The sequence below is a fragment of the Nannospalax galili genome, unplaced genomic scaffold (genome assembly GCF_000622305.1).
Source record: "Nannospalax galili isolate Female #2095 unplaced genomic scaffold, S.galili_v1.0 scaffold1138, whole genome shotgun sequence".
Taxonomy (NCBI): Eukaryota; Metazoa; Chordata; class Mammalia; order Rodentia; family Spalacidae; genus Nannospalax; species Nannospalax galili.
The window spans coordinates 2944002-2967379 of record NW_008342297.1 but is presented as its reverse complement, the minus strand read 5'-3'; the positions used below and the strand labels follow the sequence as shown (position 1 = coordinate 2967379).

Sequence of the window (23378 nt, the reverse complement as noted above, 5' to 3'; positions counted from 1 at the left end):
TGCTTAGTGCTTAAAACTGCCAGTTTTCCCCCCACTTTTCTGTTTAAACTTCAAAAAAATTTTGATTTATTTTTATTCTGTGTACAAGTGTTATGTCTGCATGTATGTGAGTGCATCCATGTCGTGCAGTATCCACAGAGAACAGAACAAGGTGTTGGATCCCCTGGCACTGGACTTACAGACGGTTGTTTGATGCCATGTGGATGGAGGGAATCGAACCCAGGTCCTCTGCAAGAGCAGCTGGTGCTCTTAACTGCTGAGCCATCTCTCCAGCCCCTTTGCTAAAGCTTTTGATACTGAAATAATTATAGAGTCACAGGAAGTTGCAGAGATAGTACTGAGGTCTCTGGTACCCTCTACCCAGTTTCCTCCCATACTTACAGCTTACATATCATAGGACAGTGTCAAAGTAGGACGTAAACAAGGCACAGTGGGCACATAGAGCTCTGTGCTATATTGTGTCACGAGTAGAGATTGTGTGACCTCAGCCCCAGTCTAGATCTAACATTATCCCAGCACCCTATGGGTCTCCCTTGGGTTCTCCTCTATGAAGTCACCCATCCCTGCTCCTGTCTTCCTCAGCACCTGGAAAGTACTAGCTGCAGAATTTTGTCCTCTTGGGAATGTTAGAGAAATGGAATCATGGAGTGATCGTCCTCTGTGAGAATGATGTCTTTGAGATATGTAAGCTATTGGCGGTATCAATAGCCCATACTTAAAAAAAAAATTGTTTCTACTGTATTTTTGAGACAGGGTCTCCTGATAGCCCAGGCTGGCCTCAGATGCTCAGTCTTCTTACCACAGCCTCCCTAGTGCTGGGATTACAGGGGTGGCATCCCACCTGGCTCTTCGTTCTTTGTAATGGCTGAGTAGTGGTCCATGGTATGGATATATTACCGTTTGTTTAACCTTATTCACCAACTGAAGGGCATTGTTTTTCAGTTTGGAGATACACACAAAGCTGCTGTGAACATCATGTCCAAAATTGCTTCTGTGTTCACAATTTTCATTCCTTGATAAACACCCAGGAGTGCTACTGTTAGGTTATACGGTAAGTGGATGTTTTGTTCTTAAAGACACTACCAAGCTGCTTTCCCAAGTACTGTACCGATGCACATCCTCACCGGCTACAAGTGACGGAGCCCCCACAGCCTCACCAGTACTAGCATGGCCGCTGCTTTTTCTTTCTGCTTTTGAAATGTTTGCCATTTGGTGTTAATTTTACGTTGGGAAGACATGTATGTTCAACAGCAGCAGTTTCTTTTTGACATGTAACTGGATTCCTAGGTGTTTCTGAAAGTCTCACTAGCTCTGTGGATACATGGTACGGGCCTGTGTTTACCTGGAAGCTTTACAGACATCACTGACAGTGGATCTGCCTCTCTCAGATCCAAGTATTAAAAGTTCTGAGATCAAGATAGTTCCTCCTGCCTCTGGTTTCTCAAACCCAGCTAGTTCAAGAGTCTTCCTTTGTCAAAGCCTCCTTTGAGTGCTCCTGTGTTTCCTTGTGGAGGGGAGGGAGGTTTGGAGGCAAGAGTTTGAGGCAGTTAGTCACACTGCATCCCCAGTCAGGAAGCAAAGGGGTACATTCTTTTTCTTTTTATTTTTTTTTCATAAATGGAGATTGAGCCCATGGCCTTGTACACTTTTAACTTTTTAACACTTCTTAAATTAAAAAATGTGAGCCGGGCATGGTGGGGCACACCTTTAATCCCAGCACTCAGGAGGCAGAAGCAGGCAGATCTCTGTGAGTTCAAGGCCAGCCTGGTCAGTCTACATGGTGAATTCAGGTCAGCTGGGGCTACAGGGAGACCCTGTCTCAAAAAGACAAAAAAAGCATTTATTACTATTATTACTGTTATTATTCACAGGTATAGCCATTGCAAGTGTGGATATGACTGGAGATAGACATAGGATCATTGGACAAAGGAAATATTCTACTACCAAGCTATATCCTATTCCTGTAAGAATGTTTTAAATTTGGGAGGCCAAATTTAAATTTTGGAGAGTAAAAATGCTTGCCACACAACTCTGGCAGCCTGAGTTCAATCCCTGCAACCCACATAAAAATGGAAGGAGAGAAATGACCACACAAAGTTATCCTCTGGCCTGTACATACACACTGTGGTACACGTGCCCCCCATCATACACACATACAATAATAATAGTTATAATAATAATAAACACTTTTTATCTTTTTGAGACAGGGTCTCCCTGTAGCCCCAGCTGTCCTGGAACCCACTGTGTAGACCAGGCTGGCCTTGAACTCACAGAGATCTGCCTGCCTCTGCCTTACAAGTGCTGGGATTAAAGGTGTGCCCCACCATGCCCAGCTCACATTTCTTAATTTAAAAAGTGTTAAATTTGGAGCAGTGCCTTGCTAAATCACCAAGATTGGCCTTGAACTTGGAAACCTTCTGTCTCAGGCTTCTGAGTAGCTGGGATTGCAGGCACGAGCCACCAGACCTGTGGATTTTGGCCATCTCGACAGATGTGGCTTTAATTACATCTCCCCTGTGGCTGGGCATGCTGGGCAGTTCTGTGCGTGTTATCTGTTGGTTGTGAGTCTTTTGTGATCAGCTCTTCAAGCTTTGCTCACATCCTCATCTGACTCTTCTGTCTACTGCTGATTCTGAGCCTTCTTCCTCTGGTCTGGGAGTGTGACCTTTGTCTCCTTACACTTTAAAACTTGCTTCTTAGGCTGGCAAGATGGCTGCCAGCCTATCAATGGGTAAAAAGGCACTTGCTGCCAAGCCTGAACACCTGAGTTAGATCCCAGCCCCACATGGTGCAGAGAGAACTGACTTGCACGAGTTGTCCCGAGCTCTACATGCACACCCTGGGATGGGTGCACACAGACATACACTAAATACATACATACGTACGCACATACATACATACATAATAAATAAATAAATAAATAAATAAATAAATAAATAAATAAATAATGAGCCATTGTCTGAAGACTTAAAGGAAAACTAACATTAACATTTTACTCCAGGGGCTGGAGGGATGACTCAGTGGTTAAGAGCACCGGCTGCTCTTGCAGAGGACAGGGGTTTCAGCCCCCAAAACTCATATGACAGGTACAGCCCTCTGTAACTCAAGTTCCAGGGCATCTGACACCCCCTTCTGGCCTCCACGGACACTACACACTCATGGTGCATTTACACACATACAAGCAAAGCACTCATACACATAAAATAAATAAATCTCTAACTTTTTTACTCTAACTCAGCTCACCCACAGGCTCCACTTGGCTGATGTGGTCGATGTAGTCTCTTTTCCCCAGGTAGATGGTCACCTACAGGAAGAACAGTGCACCTTATACAGGAACAAATCACACTGGCAGCAAGTGTCCTTTTAAAGCCCAACAACTTCCAAGCTTTCCATTCCTCTTTTTTCCTTTTCATTCAGTGCTGGGGGTCAAACCCAGGGCCTCATTCATGCAGGGCAAGCACTCTCCCCTGAAGCAACATCCTCAGCCCTTTCTGTTAGCCCAGAAAAGAGGGGCCACCAGACTCTGCACTGCTCTGTGGCTTCCCCCGCCTCCCAGCTGTGGTAGGAATTCTTTGCATCCCCATTCTCCCCTCCTTTTCCCATCAAGCCCAGGTCTACTGCAATCAGGGGAACTTGGTACCTTGCCAACCCGTACTTTAGTAGACAGTCACTCCTCCGTAATCAGATGTCCCACCATTCACTCTTTATTCCTAGCTGTGGACTAAAAGGCCTTCTCTCCTTCAGAGAATTTCTGGACTGGGCAAACTGGAGCTCAGATCAGAAGGAGTCCCTGAGCTCACCAAGTGAGCTCTGCATAGGTAAACCTGCATCCTGGCTCAGAGGAAGGAGGGGTGGAGCTGGGTTGGAGGGAACACCGTGGTCTCAGCCCTCAGCCTGCCCACTCCATGCTCCTGACAGCCAAGGTGTCTCTGCTTGTCCTGCTGTTCACCACTCTACCACAGGACTGTGAACACCTTGGAGAGAATCTAGAGTGCTCTGTGTATCTTTCATCCCTCTTAGTATTTACTACTGCTCTTGGTGCACAGAGGGATTCAGTCAGTGCTTCCTAAATATACCAAGGAGCAGAGCATGCATGCTGGTCAGGCCCCTGCTTCCCTAGGCTGCTCAAACACACATTTTTATTTCCATGAACAATCCAAATGATTGCTGATATGCAATCATGCCCTCTACTCCATCCTCCATAGCATCCTGTTGTTCCCAGGTGAGTGCCTGTGCCTTCTAGGCTATTTGCATGACTGATGTTGAATGAGACCTTGAGCAAATGTCCCTAGATCCCTGTTAACAGAGAACAGCCCATGGAAAACTGCATAAATTTTGTGCACAGCTCTTCTGCAGGGGAGTGGGGGGAGGCAGCCTGGGTGGGGTGGGAGCTGGACATGAAAGAAGAGGGCTATGGGGACACACTGCGAAGTGCCCTGCAGCACCATCTTCCCAAACCCTGGTATGTCCTGGGTTCATCCTCTAGACCCAGCTCTACCCTGAGGCTAGCCCAGATGATTCACCCAGTGAATTCTCTGGCCTTCCAGCTTCCAGGCAGGGTAGACACAAAGGTGGAGGGAAGGAAGAGGGGGAGCTGGTGTTTGGCTAGCTTACCTACTTGACTGCCTGGCCTGGGGCTGCACATCCCTCTGGGTATAGTCATAGTTGTCATAAGTCCTGAGGTGGTCCCATTGGCCTCTGGGTTCTGACACCTGTGTGATTCCCCATCCCTTCAGAGAGGTACCAGGTGGCCTTGGTGTGGTGCATTGAGTGTTTATCTGTGATCTCTTCCAGTTCTGCCTTCATCTAGAGAAAACACTGCCACAAACTCCTCAAATAGACCTACTTTGGTTCTTGCAGGACTCTAACATGGTTACTAATCCATAAATGTGTCTGCTCACTCCCTTCTTGTGAAATAACATCCAGTCCACTGTCCAAGGCCAATATGTCACTTTCCTCTGGGCTCCAGGCCCCTTGACCCTCACCTTGGGCCCTGGCCAGGAGAGCTCTGCCATAGCGCCGCATGCATCATAGTTGTGTGCCTCTATTCCTGTTGCCTACAGTGTGGAAGACCCTTCAGGCACATCCCCAGCAGGGAAAGCCCCTTCCTCTCTTCACACAACACCTTGGGCTCCACATGCCCTCTATATCCCAGCACACTCTGGCTTTATTTTTTTTTTTCCTTGTTGTTATGAGACAGGGTCTCACACTGTAGCCCAGGCTGACCTGGAACTCACTCTGTAGGCCAGGGTGACCTTAAACTTGGGGGTAATCCTCTTGCCTTAGTCTCCCAAGTGCTAGATTATAACACATTCCAGCCATTGGTGTGCTTCAGGAGCATGCAGAGAGCATGCAGGTTGGCAACCCCACGCCAGCATGCCACGCCTTCCTGGCTGCTTTTATGGGAGCAAGTCTCCTCTGCCAGACTCTGAACTCTGTCAACGAGGCAAATGCTTCTCCCATTCTCTCCCACAGGGCTATGGAGGCCCAACAGCACTGTTGGGCAATGGGATAAAATTCCTCCAGGTCACTACTTTCTGGTTTGGGTTAAGAGCCAGGACAAAGGCAGTCAGAGGGCAGGAGAGGGAAGCTCTGCCTTTAGGAGACTCTACCTGGGTGGGGCCAGAAGCAGAGACAGCACAGCCAAACAGCAATGGCCACAAAAAGGGCTCTCTGTAAGGAGAGCCATAGAGCGCTGGGCATGGTGGTATATGCCTTTAATCCCAGCACTTGGGAGGCAGAAGCAGGCGGATCTCTGTGAGTTCAAGGCCAGCCTGGTCTACATAACGAGTTCCAGGCCAGCTGGGGCTACAGGAAGACCCTGTCTCAAAAAACAAAACAAAAAAAAAATGAAAACAAAAGAGTTTGGAGAGAGGTTGTTGTTCCAAAGAACCCCGGTGTTGATGAAAGTGATGAATAGAGGAGTGGGCAGGAGGAGGGTACGTGTGTAAGCCTGATCCTTTTGGGTGGTCCCACAAGGAAGCCAGCTAGGAGAAGAAGCTGGACCCACACTGTCCAGTAAGTAGTTACTAGATACACCTGCCATACTGCCCTTCCCAATTGACCTGCACTGTAAATACAAAACAGGAAACATTCCCACCACACAGTAAGGAAAAGCAGAAAGGTTGGGTGGGGTCTGGGTACCAAGGTCTGGATGTGGCTGAAGACCCACAGTTCCCCATCCTTTGTGTCTCATTGATGGCCCCTCCCAGGCAGAGATGGAACACAGACATAGAGCTTCCCTGAGCCTCACAGCAGGTGGATGTTGTGTTCACACCTGAGAAAGGTCTACCGCCTACTATTTTCCCAACGACCTCCATGAAGCTACTCTATTTTGTGCCACTTACTGACTTACAAGGCTGTTTTGTGCCACTTACTGACTTGTCCCAGGAGACCTTCTTGAAGATGACGTGGGACTTACTGGTCCTCCCACAGGCTGCCATGCTTTCTATGCCTTGGGATGTACATCAGGTATTGGAGGGCTGGGGAGTGCAATGATTCCAAACACAAAGTTAAGAACATTCTGGACATAAAGTACTGAGTCTAACCCGTCCTCTGGATACTTCCTCCTCCAACATCCATGTTTGATCAAATCAGCTCTTTTCTTAGCTGTACATCACTGCAGTAAGCACTTTTAAAATTATTTTTAATTTGTGTGTGTCTCTGTATGTGTATGCCATGTACGTCCATGTGCCTGTGGAGGCCAGAAAAGGGTGTCAGATCCCCTGAAGCTAGTTACAGGTGGTTGTGAGTTACCTGACCTGGGTGCTGGGACCTGAACTCAGGTCCTCTGACAGAGTGGTGAGTGCTCTTAACTGTTGAGCCATCTCTCCAGCCCCAACATGCATTTTTTTAAAGTTTGTGTTCTGTTTTTCTTGGTAAGCTTCAAACTCAGTAAACCTCACCAGCTAGATTCTAATGAGACACCGTGAGACTGTGTCAAAGAAACCAAAACCAAAACCAATAATTCTATTATGATTAGACCTTGTCTTTGTCTATTTCTGACACAGGGTCTAATTATATAGCCCAGCCTTGGGTCAAACTAGAGAGTCTCCTGCCTCAGCCTCCTGAGTACTCTGAGTGCCGGGCCCACACCTAGCTTTTCTAACTGTGCTTTATGGTAAATGCATAGAAAACATTACTGAAACTTTCCATATAAGTGCTTCCTGAATACAGCTCTCAGGGATATATGAAAACCCCCACAGCTCCTGCCAAGCAGGGCTTTCCCTAACCCGTCATCTTTATTCCCTCTCCCCAGACTGGCAGACAACCAAAGCCGTCTCATAGACTGGGCTGAAACGCCCTCCAAGTTTCCTTTCTAAGCAAAGTCCCGTGTAAGCCAGATGTTCCTCCAACTGGAGCACGCCTGTCCTTGCTGCTCTCTGTGCCCACCCTGGTTTCTCGGGAGGCTTGGGCTTAGCTGCTCACTTACCTCGTGATTTGTCACCAACCAGTTGGGATGGCTGGGAAGATCAGGAAAGGGTCCCTGGGCTCTCAGACTGTGAGCGGCCAGGTGACCCCGCAGGGCAAGGGTGAGGTCCTTGGCTGACACATGGGGGAATTTGTAGGGGATCTATGAGGATGCCCATCACTGAGGTCATAGTGTCTAGAAGCCAAATCGGATTGAAGGAGCAGAGAGGGGATAGGATTAGTGAGGCAGCAGACTGGCAGTTTCAGCAGTTTTAAGCATTAGGTCGGCGCTCCAATCTCCTCACAGAGGGTCCTGAAGATGCACAAAGCCATCCAACTGGCTTGGGGAAGGTGCAGTGGAGGAACGGCAGCTAACCAAAAGCTATTTTTTTATGCTAAACCTCTTACGGTTATGGAAATAGATCGCTTATCCCTTCGCTCCTCAGCACCATCAGGAAGGAGGATGTTCCAGCACAATAGCAGAACTGATTAAGGTCAGCAGGAATTATGTAAACAAAAAGGTCAAGGAGAAAGGCCGCTTAGGGCCGAACTGGCTAGGTCCCTCTCGGCTCCCCCACATCTGTTGATTACATTAGGAGGTCTCCTGGGCACTCCCGGTCTTCCTGCATCTTCGGATCCCCAGTGCCTTCTTGAGTCCACACAACACCTGGGCCTCCCTGGACAGTAATGACTCCCTTCCCCGCCTGACCTGCCAACTCCCCCTCTTAGGAGGTCCCATCGCTCTTAGATGTAGACAGACTTCTTGGAGCACGGTGAGCCTCTACCAGCTTCCCCACCTCCCTCCCCGTCTTTTTCCTTGGATCAAGGCTCCTCTCTCACCCTCACTCACTGCCAGCCTTCGGAGTCTGACCAGGATCATTTCCTTAGGGAAGCCCTCCCAGCCACTGGGACCAGGCCAGAGGCAGGTAGCCTGCCACTCCTCCTTGAGGCTCTTCTCCCCTACTGGGCTCTGGGCCTGGAAGGCAGTGTGTCCATGATACTGCTTCCTTCACTTCCCAGTAGGGAATGGACGGCTGGATGCTATGGCCACAGGCTCATTCTACACTGGTCCTCACTCTAGGATTGAAAGGCGTATAAGCAGAAAGCCTGTTGTGACACCTGGGGTGTCAGTATCTTCCCATCCAGGTCTGGACAAAGTCTGTCAGGTCTGACCTTACTTCTCCCCACACTGTTCTTGTCACCAGCCTCCTTTGTGTAAACCTGCCCCAGGGTTCACTCCTTTGTTATTCCTTTGAGTCTTTAGTTCGGTGTCGCCCTAGTCATCTGACACCATATTGAAATCCAGCTCAGCAGGCCTGGTATTTCTGTCTCGCTGCATCATGTCCCTCTGTCACATTTATCATTATCTAACAGTTTGTTTTATTGGGTTTATCGTCTGTCACATTTATCATTATCTAACAGTTTGTTTTATTGGGTTTATCGTCTACATCTCTCCCCTTAATGGAATGTAAATTTTAAAATTAGATTTTTGTATTCATCCTATCGCCAGCACTTGAAGCACAGACTTTGCTGGTGGTGCAGGCCTACAATCCCAGTTACTCAGGAGGCTGAGGCAGGAGGATGGCAAGTTCAAGGCCAGCCTGGGCAACTTAATGAGACCTTTATCTCAAAGGAAGAAAAAGAAAAGGGCTAAGACACAGGCTCCAACTGTTCGAACACTTGGCCCCAGTTGGTGGCACTGTTTGTGGAGGTTAATGAGGTACAGTCTTGCTGGAGGAAGCACTTCACTGGGGGGTGGGGACTAGTTCTTAGCCCTGCTCCATTTCCAGTTTCCTCTCTCCTGTGCCTGAGAATTCTAGCCCTCAGCTTTCTGCTCTGGCCACCTTTGCCACCATCCCTTGGACTCTACCCCTTTGGAACCATAAGCCAAATAAACCCTTCTATAAGTTGCCTCGGTCATGGTGTTTTATCACAGCAACAGAAAACAGCACAGTGGTAGAGTGCCTGCCTAGGTTCTCTGCCTGCACCTGCCCCAAGCCACCAGAACAGCTCATGCTGGGTTCGATACACAAAACCAAAAGGGCATCTGGAGACTAGAGTGTTATTTCGAGCAAATCAACTCATGGACCACAGCAGCAAGCTGATGGTTATTCGTTTTTTAAAACTGTACTGTATTTAACAAGGCAATGGATTTCACTAGTGTTTTCATGCATCTGTCCCCATACTCCAACCGTGTTTCTGTTTCATTCCCTGATCATTTTGGCTCTTTCCTGTGCCCCTTCAATAATTTAATTTTATCTAAAATTGGCAAAATTTTCAATTCCCAAAGGGAAAAACTTTATTTACGTGTATTATTTCTTTTGAGAAAGAGTCTTGCTTATGTAGCCCAGGCTGGTTTCAAACTCACAATATTCCTGGTTAGCCTCCTTAGTGAAAAAACAGAAACAAACTTTTTAAAGAAAAAACCAGGAACACGGCAACTAACACCTGTAAAAGGAAAGGCAGGCCAGTCTGACAGTCTGGCATATTAATTGTGCCTTTCCCGATTCCCTTTTCTTTTTGCCCGCCCCGAACTCATGGCAGTCTGTGCCACAAACTTGGCTGGTTTCTGCCTTTCTTGTATTTTGATGGCTGGGGCATGTGGGCCCTAGAAAGACTGCCCTTCTTCCTAGAGAGAAAACAGTGAAGACCCTGGCTTCCCAGTACTTCTAAACCAGAGCCCATGCCCCAAATCTCCTGTTTAGTTTGTTTTTCTGACACAGGATCTTTATGTAGATCACGCTGTCCTTGATCTCAGGATCCTCCTGCCTCCTCTGAACTGCTGGGAGTACAGGCCTGAGCCTTCATAAGCCTAAGCCCAAACCCTCACCCTTTCTATCAAGGCTGTTACATTTCAGGTTCACCTGCCCTGTTCACATCTGGAGACATCCCTACCCTTGGAGCCTGTGCACCATCATGCCCATCATTCCCACAGATATGGCAAAAGACTCCAGTCACAGTTTCCCCTTATTCCCTGACCAACCCTAGCGCTACCCAGTGGGGTTCTATATGGCATGGCATGCCCACTCTTTAGGGAACAAGTGAATTTCTTTATAGTAGCAGCCATCTCCTGATCTTTTGGCCACACCTGAATTACAGTAAAACTTACATTTTAAAACTCAAGAATTATTCCCTGGTGTTAAAGACATCAGGGGACAAGCTGATACAGGGATATGGTCCCTCTAGCATCAAGGCAATGTGTATGTTATCACTGTCCTAGCTGCATGGGAGGTGTCCCTTTGGACTAACCTGAATCCACAGAGTTTTCAGAACCTTCCTCTGGTTTATGGAAACACAGAGAATAGACAAACGAGAGCCACCAGACAGAACTCCAGAGCTTGCTGGTATCTTGCATCAATCAACATCTAAAAGGGACGTGCTAGATTAAAACACTTAGGACTCACATCTCTGCGTAATGCCTGGCCCCAGACTGGATATACAATTGGATAAATGGGATGTGTAGAATATTTTGTGTCAATTGGGAAAATCTGAAAATGTGTAAGATGAAAATTACCAGAATAGGGGCTGGCAAAATATCCCAGTGGGTTAAGTGTTTGCTGTGCAAACATGACCTGAGTTGCATCCTCAGATCCCATGGTGGAAAGAACTCACTCCCAAAAGTTGTCTTCAGATCTCGACATGGATGACTGCATTCACACATTTGCACATCACATGCACCACACTATATATACATATATGTACAAAATTACCAGCATAGGAAGGTAAATATTGACTAAACCACGATCATACAGTGCCATATGATCTGTATTGTGCAGACTGTGCACATATACATATATGCATACACATAGGTCTGTTTGTGCACACATGCACCTGCATATTTACATAAACACACGTGCTTACAAGTCTACACATAATTTACAAAGCATCAGCGTATGGTTCAATTATGGAGTTCTAATGTTTAATTTCTTTTTCTTGACTAATTTTCACATTTTCTCTATCTTTCACCACTTTTATAACAGGAACGTTAAATTTGGAGGCTGAGGCAAGAGGATGACAAGGTGAAGACCAGCATGGACCCTGTATCAAAAGTATAGTATTAAAAAAATTTTTTATTTTTATCTTATGAGTGTTATGCCTGCATGTAGTTAAGTGCACCTGTGTCATGCAATGTCCTCGAAGGACAGAAGAGGCTGTCGGATCCCCTGGAACTGGAGCTACAGACAGTTAGCTGCCATGTTAGCCCCCTCAAAAGTATAGTATTATTGGACTGGAGAGATTGCTCAGTGGTTAAGAGCACTGGCTGCTCTGGCAGAGGACCCGGGTTTGGTTCCCAGCACCCACATGGTAGCTCACCTTTGATTACTGGAGTTCCAGGGAGCCCAATACCCTCTTCTGGCCTCTGTGGGCACTGCATGCATGTGGAACTGGAGTTTCAGGAGATTGTGAACTGCCTGACTCCAACTCCCAAGCATAAGGCCCAAACCATCATTTTCTATAAAATAACCATGAGAGCAAAGGGCCGCTCAGGGAAAATGTCATCACTTGACAAATGTGTTTGACTTCAAACTTGGACATAATGGCTTACACCTTTAACCTTAGATTTCTGGAAGCCGGAGCAGGAGGATCTCAAATTCAAGTCCAGCCTAGGCTACATAATGAGACTGGTCTCAAAAAAATCTTGTTTTGAGGGGGCTAGAGATAGCTTACTGTTAAGAGAGTTCTGCTACTCTTCTAGGGGACCTGAGTGCAGGTCCCACCACCTACATTGGATGGCTCACTTAACTACAGTTCCTGGGGATACAATGCCCTCTTCTGACCTCTTTGGGTACCTGTACACATAGAGTATATGCACCCACACATACCTTTAGAAATTGGTATGCTTCTGACAAATATTCTGGGGTGGGGGTTAGCACCTTAGCTCTAGATTTCCTCTGGAAGTTGACTGGCCTGGGCTCCCAGTCCGGGTCATGCAGGACACCTTGCCTGGAGTCACCCACAAGTAGCTGATGCTCCAAGCTGGGTACTTCATCTCAACAATGGGGGAGGGGGTGGGGAAGTCACATGGAGACTGCCAGCCAAGAGGCTTATGGGCTTTGGGGACAGCCTGTCATCTTAAGGGCTTATTAGGGCACGTGCTGGAGGAAAACAGGAACCATGCTAAACATGAACTGCAAATGAGAACAGTATGTGCTCATTCTGGAGTTTTACTGAGCCCACAACTTCTGGTAAGTTGGAAGCAGCAGGCATTTCTGGAGCGCCAGGGAACTGGAACTTTTTTTTTGCAGGTTTTATGATTTTATTTAATCACAAATAACAGGAACATGTGAGCCATCTATTTGTTTTCTTCGCTGTGCAGCCTGGCATTGGGGTTGGTGATTCTGATGGCCAGCTGTGCTGCTCTTTCAGGGAACTGGAACTTTTACAGGCCCCGCTGTAACTCCACGTATCGCTTTGTCAAGCTCGATAGAACAGAGGGCTGCTTGGGGTTGTGCTGGCTATGATACCCAAAACTGTAACTGCAGTCCATGAGCTCCCAAGGTTGCTCAGACTTTACAAAACCCAACCCAACCCCCACTCTGTCCACATTCCAGTCCTTAATGGATTTCCTGTGTAATAGTCCCAGTTTACTGAATGCATCCAAGGTTGGGAAACCACCTTGTTGCATACCCATTATTGATCTACGTGGCTCAGGCTAGCATTGAACTCTGGATTCTCCTACCTCAGCCTCCCAATGCTGAGATTACAGGTGTGTGCCACTTGGTCCTGGGAGTACTGTTAGGATGGGGTTGGTGTCCCATTCTCTACCCTCCACTGCTCCACATTCATCTTTCTCACACTTGCAGATCCCTGTGATTAGCACAAGGATATTTATTCCTAAGGAGTCCTAAAACCCTCTCACCACTCTGGGATCCAATATCACCAAATGCTCCAGGTGAACACGTAGGTGTTCAGGGGCCCCAGACAGGGCCCCAGTTCCATGGTCCACTGACGAATCCTTGTAAACCTTGAGAAAGCCTCTCAGCCTCCTTCCCCTTCTCCATCTGTATAAGCAGACATCAGGGCCCGACCATTGCAAGGGTGGGGAGACCCATGGAATGCATGGACAAGTCCTGTAAAAAAAAAAAAAAAAAAAAAAAAAAAATTCTGGCAGGGCACACCTTTAATCCCAGCACTCTTGAGGCAGAGGCAGGCAGATCTGAGAGTTCAAGGCCAGCCTGGTCTACGTAGTGAGTTCCAGGACAGCTACAGGGAGACCCTGTCTCAAAAAGACCAAAAAAAGTTCTGTGTAGGGTGGACGCAAAAGGATGAAATCGACTTCCTCCCCCAGAGCGTATGCTGACATCTGTCCAGGTGATTCTTCAGGCTCTGGTATTGCATTACTGGGTCCCAATGTTGACTGTCTCCATGACAATGAAGCCACGTATGAAGAATCTAGAGTCAACCACAACCTTCCCTATATGGATGGGCTCCAGGGTCTGCAAACCTGTTGAGGTGTAAACTTATGTAGGTATCCCTTAAAAAAATGGGGGGTGTGTGTCTTTGAGAGAGTCTCCCTGTAGTCCCAGCTGGCCTTGAACTGAGAGAGATCTGCCTGCCTCTGCCTCCTGAGTGCTGGGATTAAAGGTGCTTACTGCCAGGCCTGATGACTGGAGTTTAAAAGGTTCTGGGACCTATATGAGAGAACCAACTCCCACAAGTTGTCCTCTGACTTCCACATGTGTGGTGTGGTCTACTGGTACCACACACAATAAATGTAATTTAAAGACACAACATTGTTTAAAAATTCAGCTTGCAGGTTTTCTTAACAGTATTTCAAATGCCTATTCTGCTTTGGTTGACTGCCTGGCATCTCCCCGTATACCCTTTCACCCCTAGGAATTGTTTACCTTTTTTTCAGAGAATCTCCCTGTAGCCCCAGCTGGCCTGGAACTGGCTTTAGACCAGGTAGCCTCTGCCTCCCAAGTTTTGGGATCAAAGGTGTGGGCCACCCAGTATTTCTCATCTTCCTCACCCCATTCCCTTAAAGCTCCTCCTACCCTTTGTTAACCACCCAGATATACACAATGAACAATTAGTTCAGATATGCATGTGAGAACATATCTGAGTCTGGCTTATCTTGATTAATATGATTTTCAATCTGTCCATTTTCTGGCAAATTTCATTTTACTTTATGGCTCAATAAAATTCCAGTGTCTACTACACACCACATTTTCATAGTCCACTCATCTCTTGATGGACATTTAGACTTTTTTTTTTTGAGACAGGGTTTTCCTGTAGCCCCAGCTAGCCTGTAGCCTGGAACAAGCTATGCAGACTAGGCTGGCTCTTATCTCACAGAGACCCACCTGCCTCTGCCTCCCAAATTCTGGGATTAAAGGCGTGAACCACTACACCCAGCTACACCATTACATTTTATATAAAATTTGTTAGACAGTAAAAGCTAAACAGGTCCTGACCCAAGCAAACAGATCATTTAAAATGTATGTGGGGCTGGAAAATGGCTCAGGGGTTAAGAGCACTTCCTACTGAAGACTTGGGTTCAGTTCCCAGCATCCATATGTTGCCTAACAACCTGCAACTCCAGTTTCAGGGCAGTTAACACCCTCCTCTGGACTTCGCAGACACTGCATGCATGTGCACATATATACATGCAGGCAAAACACTTCACATAAAATATGAAATTTTAAAACCCCTTCATGTTGCAATGCTCAGGAAAGTGAGAATATGGGTTGGTGGAGGGTGATTCTACATGTTACCGTCTAGCAGCTGTTAAGTATGGCTAGAGCCTAGTTTGGGAGGTGGCCTTCCTGGGGCTGACTTGAAGCTGGCTTTAAAATGCTGAGTGGGGCTGGAGAGATGGGCTCAGAAGACCACTGCTGCTCTTGCAGAGGAAATGGGTTCAGTTCCCAGCACCCATAGGGCAGCTAACAACCATCCTTAACTCCAGTTCCAGGGGATATGAAGCTCTCTTCTAGCCCTTGTGGGCACTGTACACACAGGGGCACCTGCACACAAGCAGGCAAAACACTCATGCACATAAAATAATCTTAAAATAAAATGCTCTGAGGGAAAAGCATCGAGAAGCAGACTGCCAACCGATGTGCATGCCATGTTTCATTCTGGAATCCCTTTCCATCTCAGGTTCTGGATCTGTCCAGACTTGGAGCTTCTCATGGTGCCTGCCAGGCAATGATGAGTCTAAGAGAGCACTCTTGCTGGGCATGGGAGTGCACTCCTGTGATCCTAGCTCTTGGGAGGTGGAGACAGGAGCATCAGGAGCTGAAGACCATCCTTGGCTACTTGCAAGTTTGAGACTATCATGGGCAAAAGGGAAGAGAAAGTTGCAGGGACACCAGCATGGTAGAGATCAAGCAGTGAGCTGTAGAAAGCTGTAGAAGTATCTGGAATGAACAAGTCAGGAAGGGCTCCGAGGCAGAGTGTACACCAGCAGAGATGTGCAGGGAAAACAGAGCCCTGAGACCACAGAAGCACATTCTGCTTAAGCAAAAGCCAAGTGCTGCGAGCTGGCACTTCTCCATAAACCCACCGAGCGTAGGCATCCTTCACTTTATCCAAGGAAATCTGTGATCCACTATATGTGAAGCTTATTCAAGTAGGACACGGCTAACAACCTAGTGGGCATCATGCCTCTCTTATGGGTCTGGAGTGGCAGGCAGTGGCCTAGGACCAACAATATGCCCATCAAGGGTCAGGATTCTGGTCAGAACTCAAATATCAAAGGGACTTTTTACTTAGCTGTGAAACTCTCCCATTTGTGAAATCAATGTAATTTAGATGACTAAAATCAAGAACCACAAACTAACTCACTTTACTGCTATTCATGTCACCCCATGGAAACAAAATTGGTGCTTTCACCAAAGCAAGTGGTCTTGACATACTCTAGAATGTCACTGCAACTTACCTCTGTGTTTTACACAGGCTGGTGTAAACTTCATGCTGCAAAATGTCAAACTGATAGAACTTGTTACATGAACAGATGTGAAGACACGTGAGTAATTAGTTCTGTGTGCCTTGGTTCACATCAACCTCATTTGCCAGCCAAACTATCTTGGGGCCTGAGCCGTCCCACTGTTACCTCTGTACATTTACTGCAGTGTTCATACAAAATCCCCTATGCCTGGATGTATACGCATGACAGAGGTCAGGGCATGCATAGCATGTACCTTAAGAACTAAGCTTCAAGTTTGGTTTATCGTACTGTATTAGGAAATGACTTAGTGAATATAAAACCACTAAATTTTAAAAATCCTCAAATACCGAATATATATTAACAGCCTGGAACATGGGCAGGCCTTATATTTATAACCAAGGGGCACCTGGGCCCTGAACACTAGGAAGCAGTCAATCTGCTCTGGATGGTGGGTGCACGAGAATTACCTGAAAAGCAAACCAAGCCATGTACAGCTCAGAAGAACCTACAGTAATGGGAGGGCCCAACTGCAGCAGAGAAGGTGGAGACCCCATGCTAAAAAAAACACCTCAAAAATCAGTGCATGTGATCAGGCAAGGGCAGTCCTGCTTCAAGTTCAACACCAAGGTCACCCGAGGCTACCATGATCTGACCTGGGGCTCAAGGAGAGGCACACTTACCTTCCAGAAGGTGCATGCAGGGCTCATTCACTTCCTTGCAAGGCCAGCTGATGCCTGGCCTGGTCCCCTACCGAGTGGTGATCAGAACCATGCAGTTTCAGTGCTGTAGCTCTGGCCTTCAGCAGAAGCAAATACCAGCTCACAGAATCCTGTGTTCAAGGTTCCTATAGGAGACTGGGGGGTTGGGCTCTTCCATTACAGCTGAGAAAGATCTGTAAGAACTGCCATAGTGTTCAAACTTGCACAGGACATAGGCCTAGAGCACTGGTATTTCCAGGAGCAATAATTTACGGGATGGGGTGAAAATGAACAATAAACAAAAACACCAGGGGGCACGTTACATGATCCAGAAACACCAAATATCCACTAGGCACTTTGCCAGAATGACAGCACCTCTGTCATTCCATCACTTGCGGGGCTGAGGCAGGATGATCATAGAGTTCAAGGCTGGCCCAGGCTACATACATAGCCAAGACCTTCTCTGAAAAAAAAAGAGTATATATTAAGTTCCAAAAAACTCCCATAGTTCCTTCCCCCCTTACATAAGGACAAAAAGAAAAAAAGAAAGAAAAAACCAAGATGCAAGGAATTTGAAAAGCATGTAACAGATTATCTTTTATTTACAATCAAGTTCCATTGGGCTACATAATTAAATAAATAAAAGATGTGCCCTGGCCTGTGAATTTCAACTTCCTTCGACATAAGCTCTCTGACAGCAAACCAGAAAGTGAGCTGCAGGCGGGAAAGGGCAGAGGACAGGCTCCTCCTCCCACTCCCCAGCTCCGGCACTCACATCCCAACTGTCCAGAGAACAAACGAGGAGGTAAAAATAAAGTGCAAATTAAAACGTGATAAACGTGGTTTCTGGCAACCAGACACAGCTCACACCACGTGCACAGGTGAAGCAGTGGCAAGAATGTGTTTCCCAGGTTTTGTCATAATTCGGTTCCTGGACTGGGCTTCTTGCACTCAACATCAAGGTCACTGCATGCAGGTCTAGCACAGGCCCAGCGGCTGGAGTCACCACCGCCAGCTCCAGAGAAATGCAAATCCTGTCACCAGCACTGTGCAGCTCTGCTGGACATGTGCAGCGATGCGGGATAAAGATGTGTTTCTCACCCTTACTGCAAATCTACCTGACAGGGAAAGGTTGGCATATGTCCTTTCCTCTTAAAGAGAAAAAAAAAAAAAGCTATGTGAAGGAAGGGAGCCAGCAGTTCTGAAGACTGGCTGAAGACACAGAAATTTTAGCAGTGAGACAAGATCACACATGCAGCCCTGCAAAAGCCCTTCCTGTCCTTCATGTCAGGACAGGCTGCCTTTGGTCTTCACTGACCCAATGTTTACAGTGAGTCCCCTGGGTGAGTGACCCTACAAGAGGACATGCAACAAAAGACTTTGGAAGGACAGGAGAAGCACAGGGGAACCAATGCCTGATGTGTGGGGTTGTCCTTGGCACTGTGTCCACTAGGGAGACCCAGCAGGGACCCTGTGCGCCCGGATGAGGTATAGAAGATCAGAGCTAGTAGTGTTTCCCACCTGAACGGAGCAAGACCCTGAAGCTGTTAGGGGTCTTGCAGAGTCAGGACGATTCAGTGTTGGTTCTCCAGGCCATCAGAGACCTCAAGTCAAAAAAGTTCTCAAAGGCCACAGCACACAGCTCCAGCTCTTCTCTGAGAGGACACATCACCCTCCAAGACAGGGCTGTGGGGGTCCTGTGCTGCTCCTGAGGGGCTCATCAAGGTTGTGCCCACAGCACAGCTTTGCTTCCTTTGTCCACACTGACGACATGCAAACCGGAGGGGGACCATGCCACAGCATTGATTGAAGAGCTTTATTTAAGGAGAGGAGAAGAGCATTGGGGTGGGACCCCAGTCTGATAGACACCAGGCCCTGTCACATAGAAAGTACTGGCACATGCACCCACAGCAGGGGCTTATGCTACAAAAGCTGCACTGTTCTACTGAGCAGTGATGGACTAGAAGGCACTTTCTCCTTTAGCAACCAGGTCTTATCTGGCTCACCTAGGGAGCAGAGACTCCCTAGTTCATTCAAGGAACATAAGGCTCTGGGCAGCTGTATAACCTGCAGGGTCACAGCAGCAGCAGACATGCAGGAAACCAGCGCCTGTGTTCTAACTAGCAGGTGGTCATGGGTATGTGGGAAAAGCTAACAAGAGGCCTAAGTGTTGCCTATGGGATAGAAGGGAAGGAAGGCATGTGAAAATCAGTGTTTAGAACCTGCAGGTTTACCGATACAAGAGTCAAGGAAGAAAGGAAGAGGAAGGGAAGGAGAGCAGAGTAAAGGAATGGCAAGACAGTTTCCCGGTGGCCACCTATCACTGGCTCTCCCTAAGGCACCTACCGTCAATGTGGACTGCCATACTGCTGAGTGGTGAAGCTTGTCCCCACTAATCTTGGTCAATCAGCCCACTGAGGTCCACCCCCAAAGAGGACATGACCCTGGAGTGAAGCCACAGGCTCTGCTCACAACCCTGGGGTGTGGGCCTGGTGGCACAGCACTGACAAGAGGTTTATCCTACCTGTGCTGTTTCAAAAGAACCTTCTCGACCTTCCCTGTGAGCACGTTCCAGACATAAAGAGAGCCCTCAGCTGAGCCTGCCGCCACATAACTGCCATCGGGGCTGCAGACAACAAGAGAGCAGAAGCTAGGGAGAGCTGATCCACATCACCATTCCTGTGCTCCCAGATGCAGGACACGTGCCTGTCACAAGCACCGCAGATCCACTGACCCTGTTCTTTCACCTGTCTGACCACTGCAGAGTGGTGTACCACTGCTTTTTGGGGCCCCAAGTCCCTAACCAACTATCACACAGAAAACACACAGGGAACTCAAAGCCAGCCTATGACCAGCTGAAGGTTTGTGTCCATGGACCGGCTGGATGCATGAGAATAGCCAAGGGGAAGCGTGAGATGTGGTGACAAGATGGGGAGATGGCTCAGTGCCAAGTGCTCCTGCGCAAGCACGAGGACCTGAGTTTGAATTCCCAGGCCCCAGTGCAAAAAACTGAGTGTGGTCACATGTGTACTTGTAACCCCAGTGCTGTGGGAAGAAGAGACAGGGCTGACTACTGGAGCTTGCTGGCTGCCAGCCTAGCTCCAGACCCAGTGAGACCCTGTCTCAAAGGAATAAGGCAGAGGGATAAAGCTGAACCTGGGGCGCTTTTGGAAAGAGCATGGCGCAAGGGAGAACAAGGAGAGGGACACTGGAGATCACCCGGGAATGTGTCCTCCAAACAGACATCCGGTTCCACCCCAGGGAGGCCAAGTCTTTCCAGCCTTCCATGAAAGCACGGGGAGCCCTTGGAAATGAAACGGGTGGAGAAGAGAACCAGGCAGCCCACTCAGAACCAAGCACTTAGCCGACCACTATTTTTTTGTGTTAACACACTTAAGCTCACATAATCACAAGGCAACACCATAAAGGAATGTAACCAATGTCTCACAAACTCCCTCCGCATCTCTGAGTGAGACATCAGGCAAAATATGCTCCATGTCCCTCAAAGGAAAACACCCAGTATAACCTGAGATAAACCAAGCAGGGGTGGAGCATGGCTACTAACCTGAAGACAACTCGGGTCCAGTCGGAGCCACATTTGAATCCAGGTGCACTGAAACAAAACGGTAGGGATGTGAGCCACGACTCTCACCAAGGACAGGAGTGCGCAGTGCCCAGGCCTGTTACCTGAATGTCTGCTTGACGGCGTTTGTTCGGAGATCAATGACTTTCAGAAGGTCATCACGAGAGCAGGTCAGGAGCTCAGTCCTCTCCGGGTTTAAGTCAAGAGCAGTGATCTTCCCCAACAGCTCCATCTCTCGGACCACACTCTCTGATCTAAAGGAAACAGAGGGCTGAGAAACCTAAACAAATGGGTCATCTTGAGCGTAAGTAGGATGTTATGTGATGGAGAAGAAAAAGCTGCCACCCAGCTGGCCCCAGCAGTCAAGGGCAGTAAGCACGTTTCTAGCCTCCTGAGTGCTTACCAACCTTCCCAACAAAGGGCCTACAGTAATTCTGAGTACTGTAGTAATTCAGTACACGCTGAATCTGATTAGGAATTTTTTTGTCTGTTCTATTTTTAGAATAACAAAACAATGACCAACCAGAACTTCTGAGAAGCAAGTGTGAATCCAGCTGGTACGCAGTTAACATTACGTCTTTCTGGGTTTGGTGCTGTGGATGAAATCTAAGGCCTCATGTGCATGCTAAGCATGTGTCCCACCACTAGGCTTCCCCCAAGCCCACGATTAGGACAATGGTGTCATTTTAGCCTTTACACAAGGCTGGCATAAAAGCTGCTTCGGTGGGTCTGGGAGCCTCTTACAGGTCCCGCCATGCTCAGGCAGCTCAGGCTTGTAACTCCAGGGTGTCTGCTCTACCAGTGGAACTGGATGACCAGAGCAGCCATCACTTTGCATCCTGCCACTGTTTCCCCAATTCTATTTTATGCTCCAACTCCTAAAGGTCAGCTAACAGGCCCCCAGGAGACAGGCCTCTGCTGGAGACACTCACACAAAGGAGTTTTACCATAGGTTTTCAACAAACATTTTCTTTCTTTCCCTCCCTCCCTCCCTCCCTTCTTTCTTTCTTTTTTTGGTTTTGAGATAGGATCTCCCTGTAGCTCCAGCTGGCTTAGAACACACTATGTAGACCAGGCTGACCTTGAACTCAAGAGATCTGCTTGCCTCTGCCTCCCTGAGTGCTGGGACTGAAGGCATGCGTCACCATGCCCGGCCTAGCAAACTTATTTTCTTTCTTAACCAAGCAGAGGCTTGCCTTATTATCTTTAAACCTACAGCTAGACTCCCACTCCAATTCTTTTAGGACTCGGGCTCTTACTGTCAAATTAAGAGGTAGACTGATTTGTAAAATATAAATGCAATTCGAAAATTCCACATTTTGAGTTCAAATCTCAAGTTAAAAAGAAAAAAAAGGACACAAGTACAACTAGCAGGGAAAGCGTCAGCTGTCACCTAGCACAAGCCTCGAATCTCCTGGGAAGAGGGAGCCTCGACTGAAGAACTACCCCAGACAGGCCTGAGACCACGTCTGTGAAGCATTTTTGTAACTGCTAATTGATGCAGGTGGGCCTGGGCTGTTTAAGAAACGTAGCTGAGCAAGCTAGTAAGTAGTACTGCTTCAGTTCCTGCCTCCAGGCTCCTGCCCTGGCCTCCCTTGATGATGGACTATAGCTTGTAAGATGGAATAAACCCTTTCCTCCCCAAATTGCTTTTGGTCGGTGTTTCATCACAGAAACAGAAGCAAACGAGGACATGCTACAAGAGCTTCCTGTGAGCTCTTTCTGGTACCATGGCCCCTTGTCCTTCTCTCACCATACCGCACAAGTCAGCTGCCTGGACTGTGGCCCTAGCTACTCTCTGGTCAGTCAGATTACCAGCCACCTCCATCTTTCCTAATCACCAAGCAGCTCAGAGCTTTATTCCACTGGACTTCTCGCACTCCTGACAGCTCTATTCTTCCCAACCTTGCCTAGCAACAGGACCCTTCTAGTGTATCCCTTACTTATGCCCTCCTGTCATGAATCTAGGACCTCATCAACACTGTGCTTTCACTGTACCCCAATACACCCTCTGTGCTGGATAGCTTTAGTGTCAATGTGACACATCTGACACACCTGGGTTGAGGGAGCCTCAGTTGGGGAATTGCCTCTATTGGACTGGCCTGTGGCCATGTCTGAGGGGCATCTTCTTGATGAGTGATGTGGGAGGGCCCAGTCCACTGTGGGCAGTGCCACCCCTGGGCAGGTGGGCCTGTGTTGCATAAGAAAGCAGGCTGAGCAGGGGCCAGGGGAGCAAGCCAGTAAGCAGCGTTCCTCCATGGCCTGTGCTCCAGCTCCTGCCTCCAGGTTCCTGCCCTGAGTTCCTACCTTGGGCTCCCGGATGAACTGTGACACAGGAGATGTAAGATAAATAAACCCTTTCCTCCCCAAGTTGGTAGCAGTCAGTGTTTTGTCACAGCGATGGAGAAACAAACCAGAACACCCTCTAAAAGTGGGACAAAGTAGTTTTACCAACTTACAAAGTGATCATTTTCTTTCTCACCTTCCCATAGCCCAGGGATTCAGACCTCTGGGAGTGGCTCATGAAGACAGAGACATTCACTCCCACTCTACCCCTACTTTTCTCATCAGTCTATGCCTTCCACTCACAAACTGGCCGTACCAGCTGTTCAGGCATGTCCTCAGATAGCTTTTCTGAAGCACAAAGCCCACTCACTGTGCCAGATTGACCCTCATGCCCAGGTAAGGGTCCTGTCTCTGCTAGAGCTCACTGTGTGCTCACTTGTGCCTTCCCCATTTCATACTCTTTTCCCTGGAGGTAAGAAGAGCATCTTGTCATCCCTGCTCATCTCAC

At 47.9% G+C, this 23378-nt stretch overlaps 2 protein-coding genes across 10 annotated transcripts in view; both read right to left on the bottom strand.

Moving 5' to 3' along the window:
- The window catches only part of Sag (S-antigen visual arrestin), a 46099-nt gene extending 37100 nt beyond the window's left edge, over positions 1-8999 (bottom strand). For all 7 annotated transcript variants that reach the window (XM_008838110.3, XM_008838113.3, XM_029565958.1 and 4 more), the window contains exons 1-3: positions 7433-8999; positions 6378-6482; positions 3244-3304 (exon numbers count right to left, since the gene is read on the bottom strand). In XM_008838110.3, the coding sequence (XP_008836332.1) occupies positions 3244-3304; positions 6378-6443 (127 nt within the window). In that variant the 5' untranslated portion in view covers positions 6444-6482; positions 7433-8999. The remainder of the gene's footprint in view (positions 1-3243; positions 3305-6377; positions 6483-7432) is intronic.
- Positions 9000-12774: 3775 nt separating this feature from the next.
- The window catches only part of Atg16l1 (autophagy related 16 like 1), a 45960-nt gene continuing 35356 nt past the window's right edge, over positions 12775-23378 (bottom strand). For all 3 annotated transcript variants that reach the window (XM_029565953.1, XM_029565954.1, XM_029565955.1), the window contains 5 exons: positions 20689-20838; positions 20567-20614; positions 19526-19627; positions 16984-18815; positions 12775-13481 (listed from right to left, as the gene is read on the bottom strand). In XM_029565953.1, coding sequence (XP_029421813.1) covers positions 18722-18815; positions 19526-19627; positions 20567-20614; positions 20689-20838 — 394 coding nt within the window. In that variant the 3' untranslated portion in view covers positions 12775-13481; positions 16984-18721. The remainder of the gene's footprint in view (positions 13482-16983; positions 18816-19525; positions 19628-20566; positions 20615-20688; positions 20839-23378) is intronic.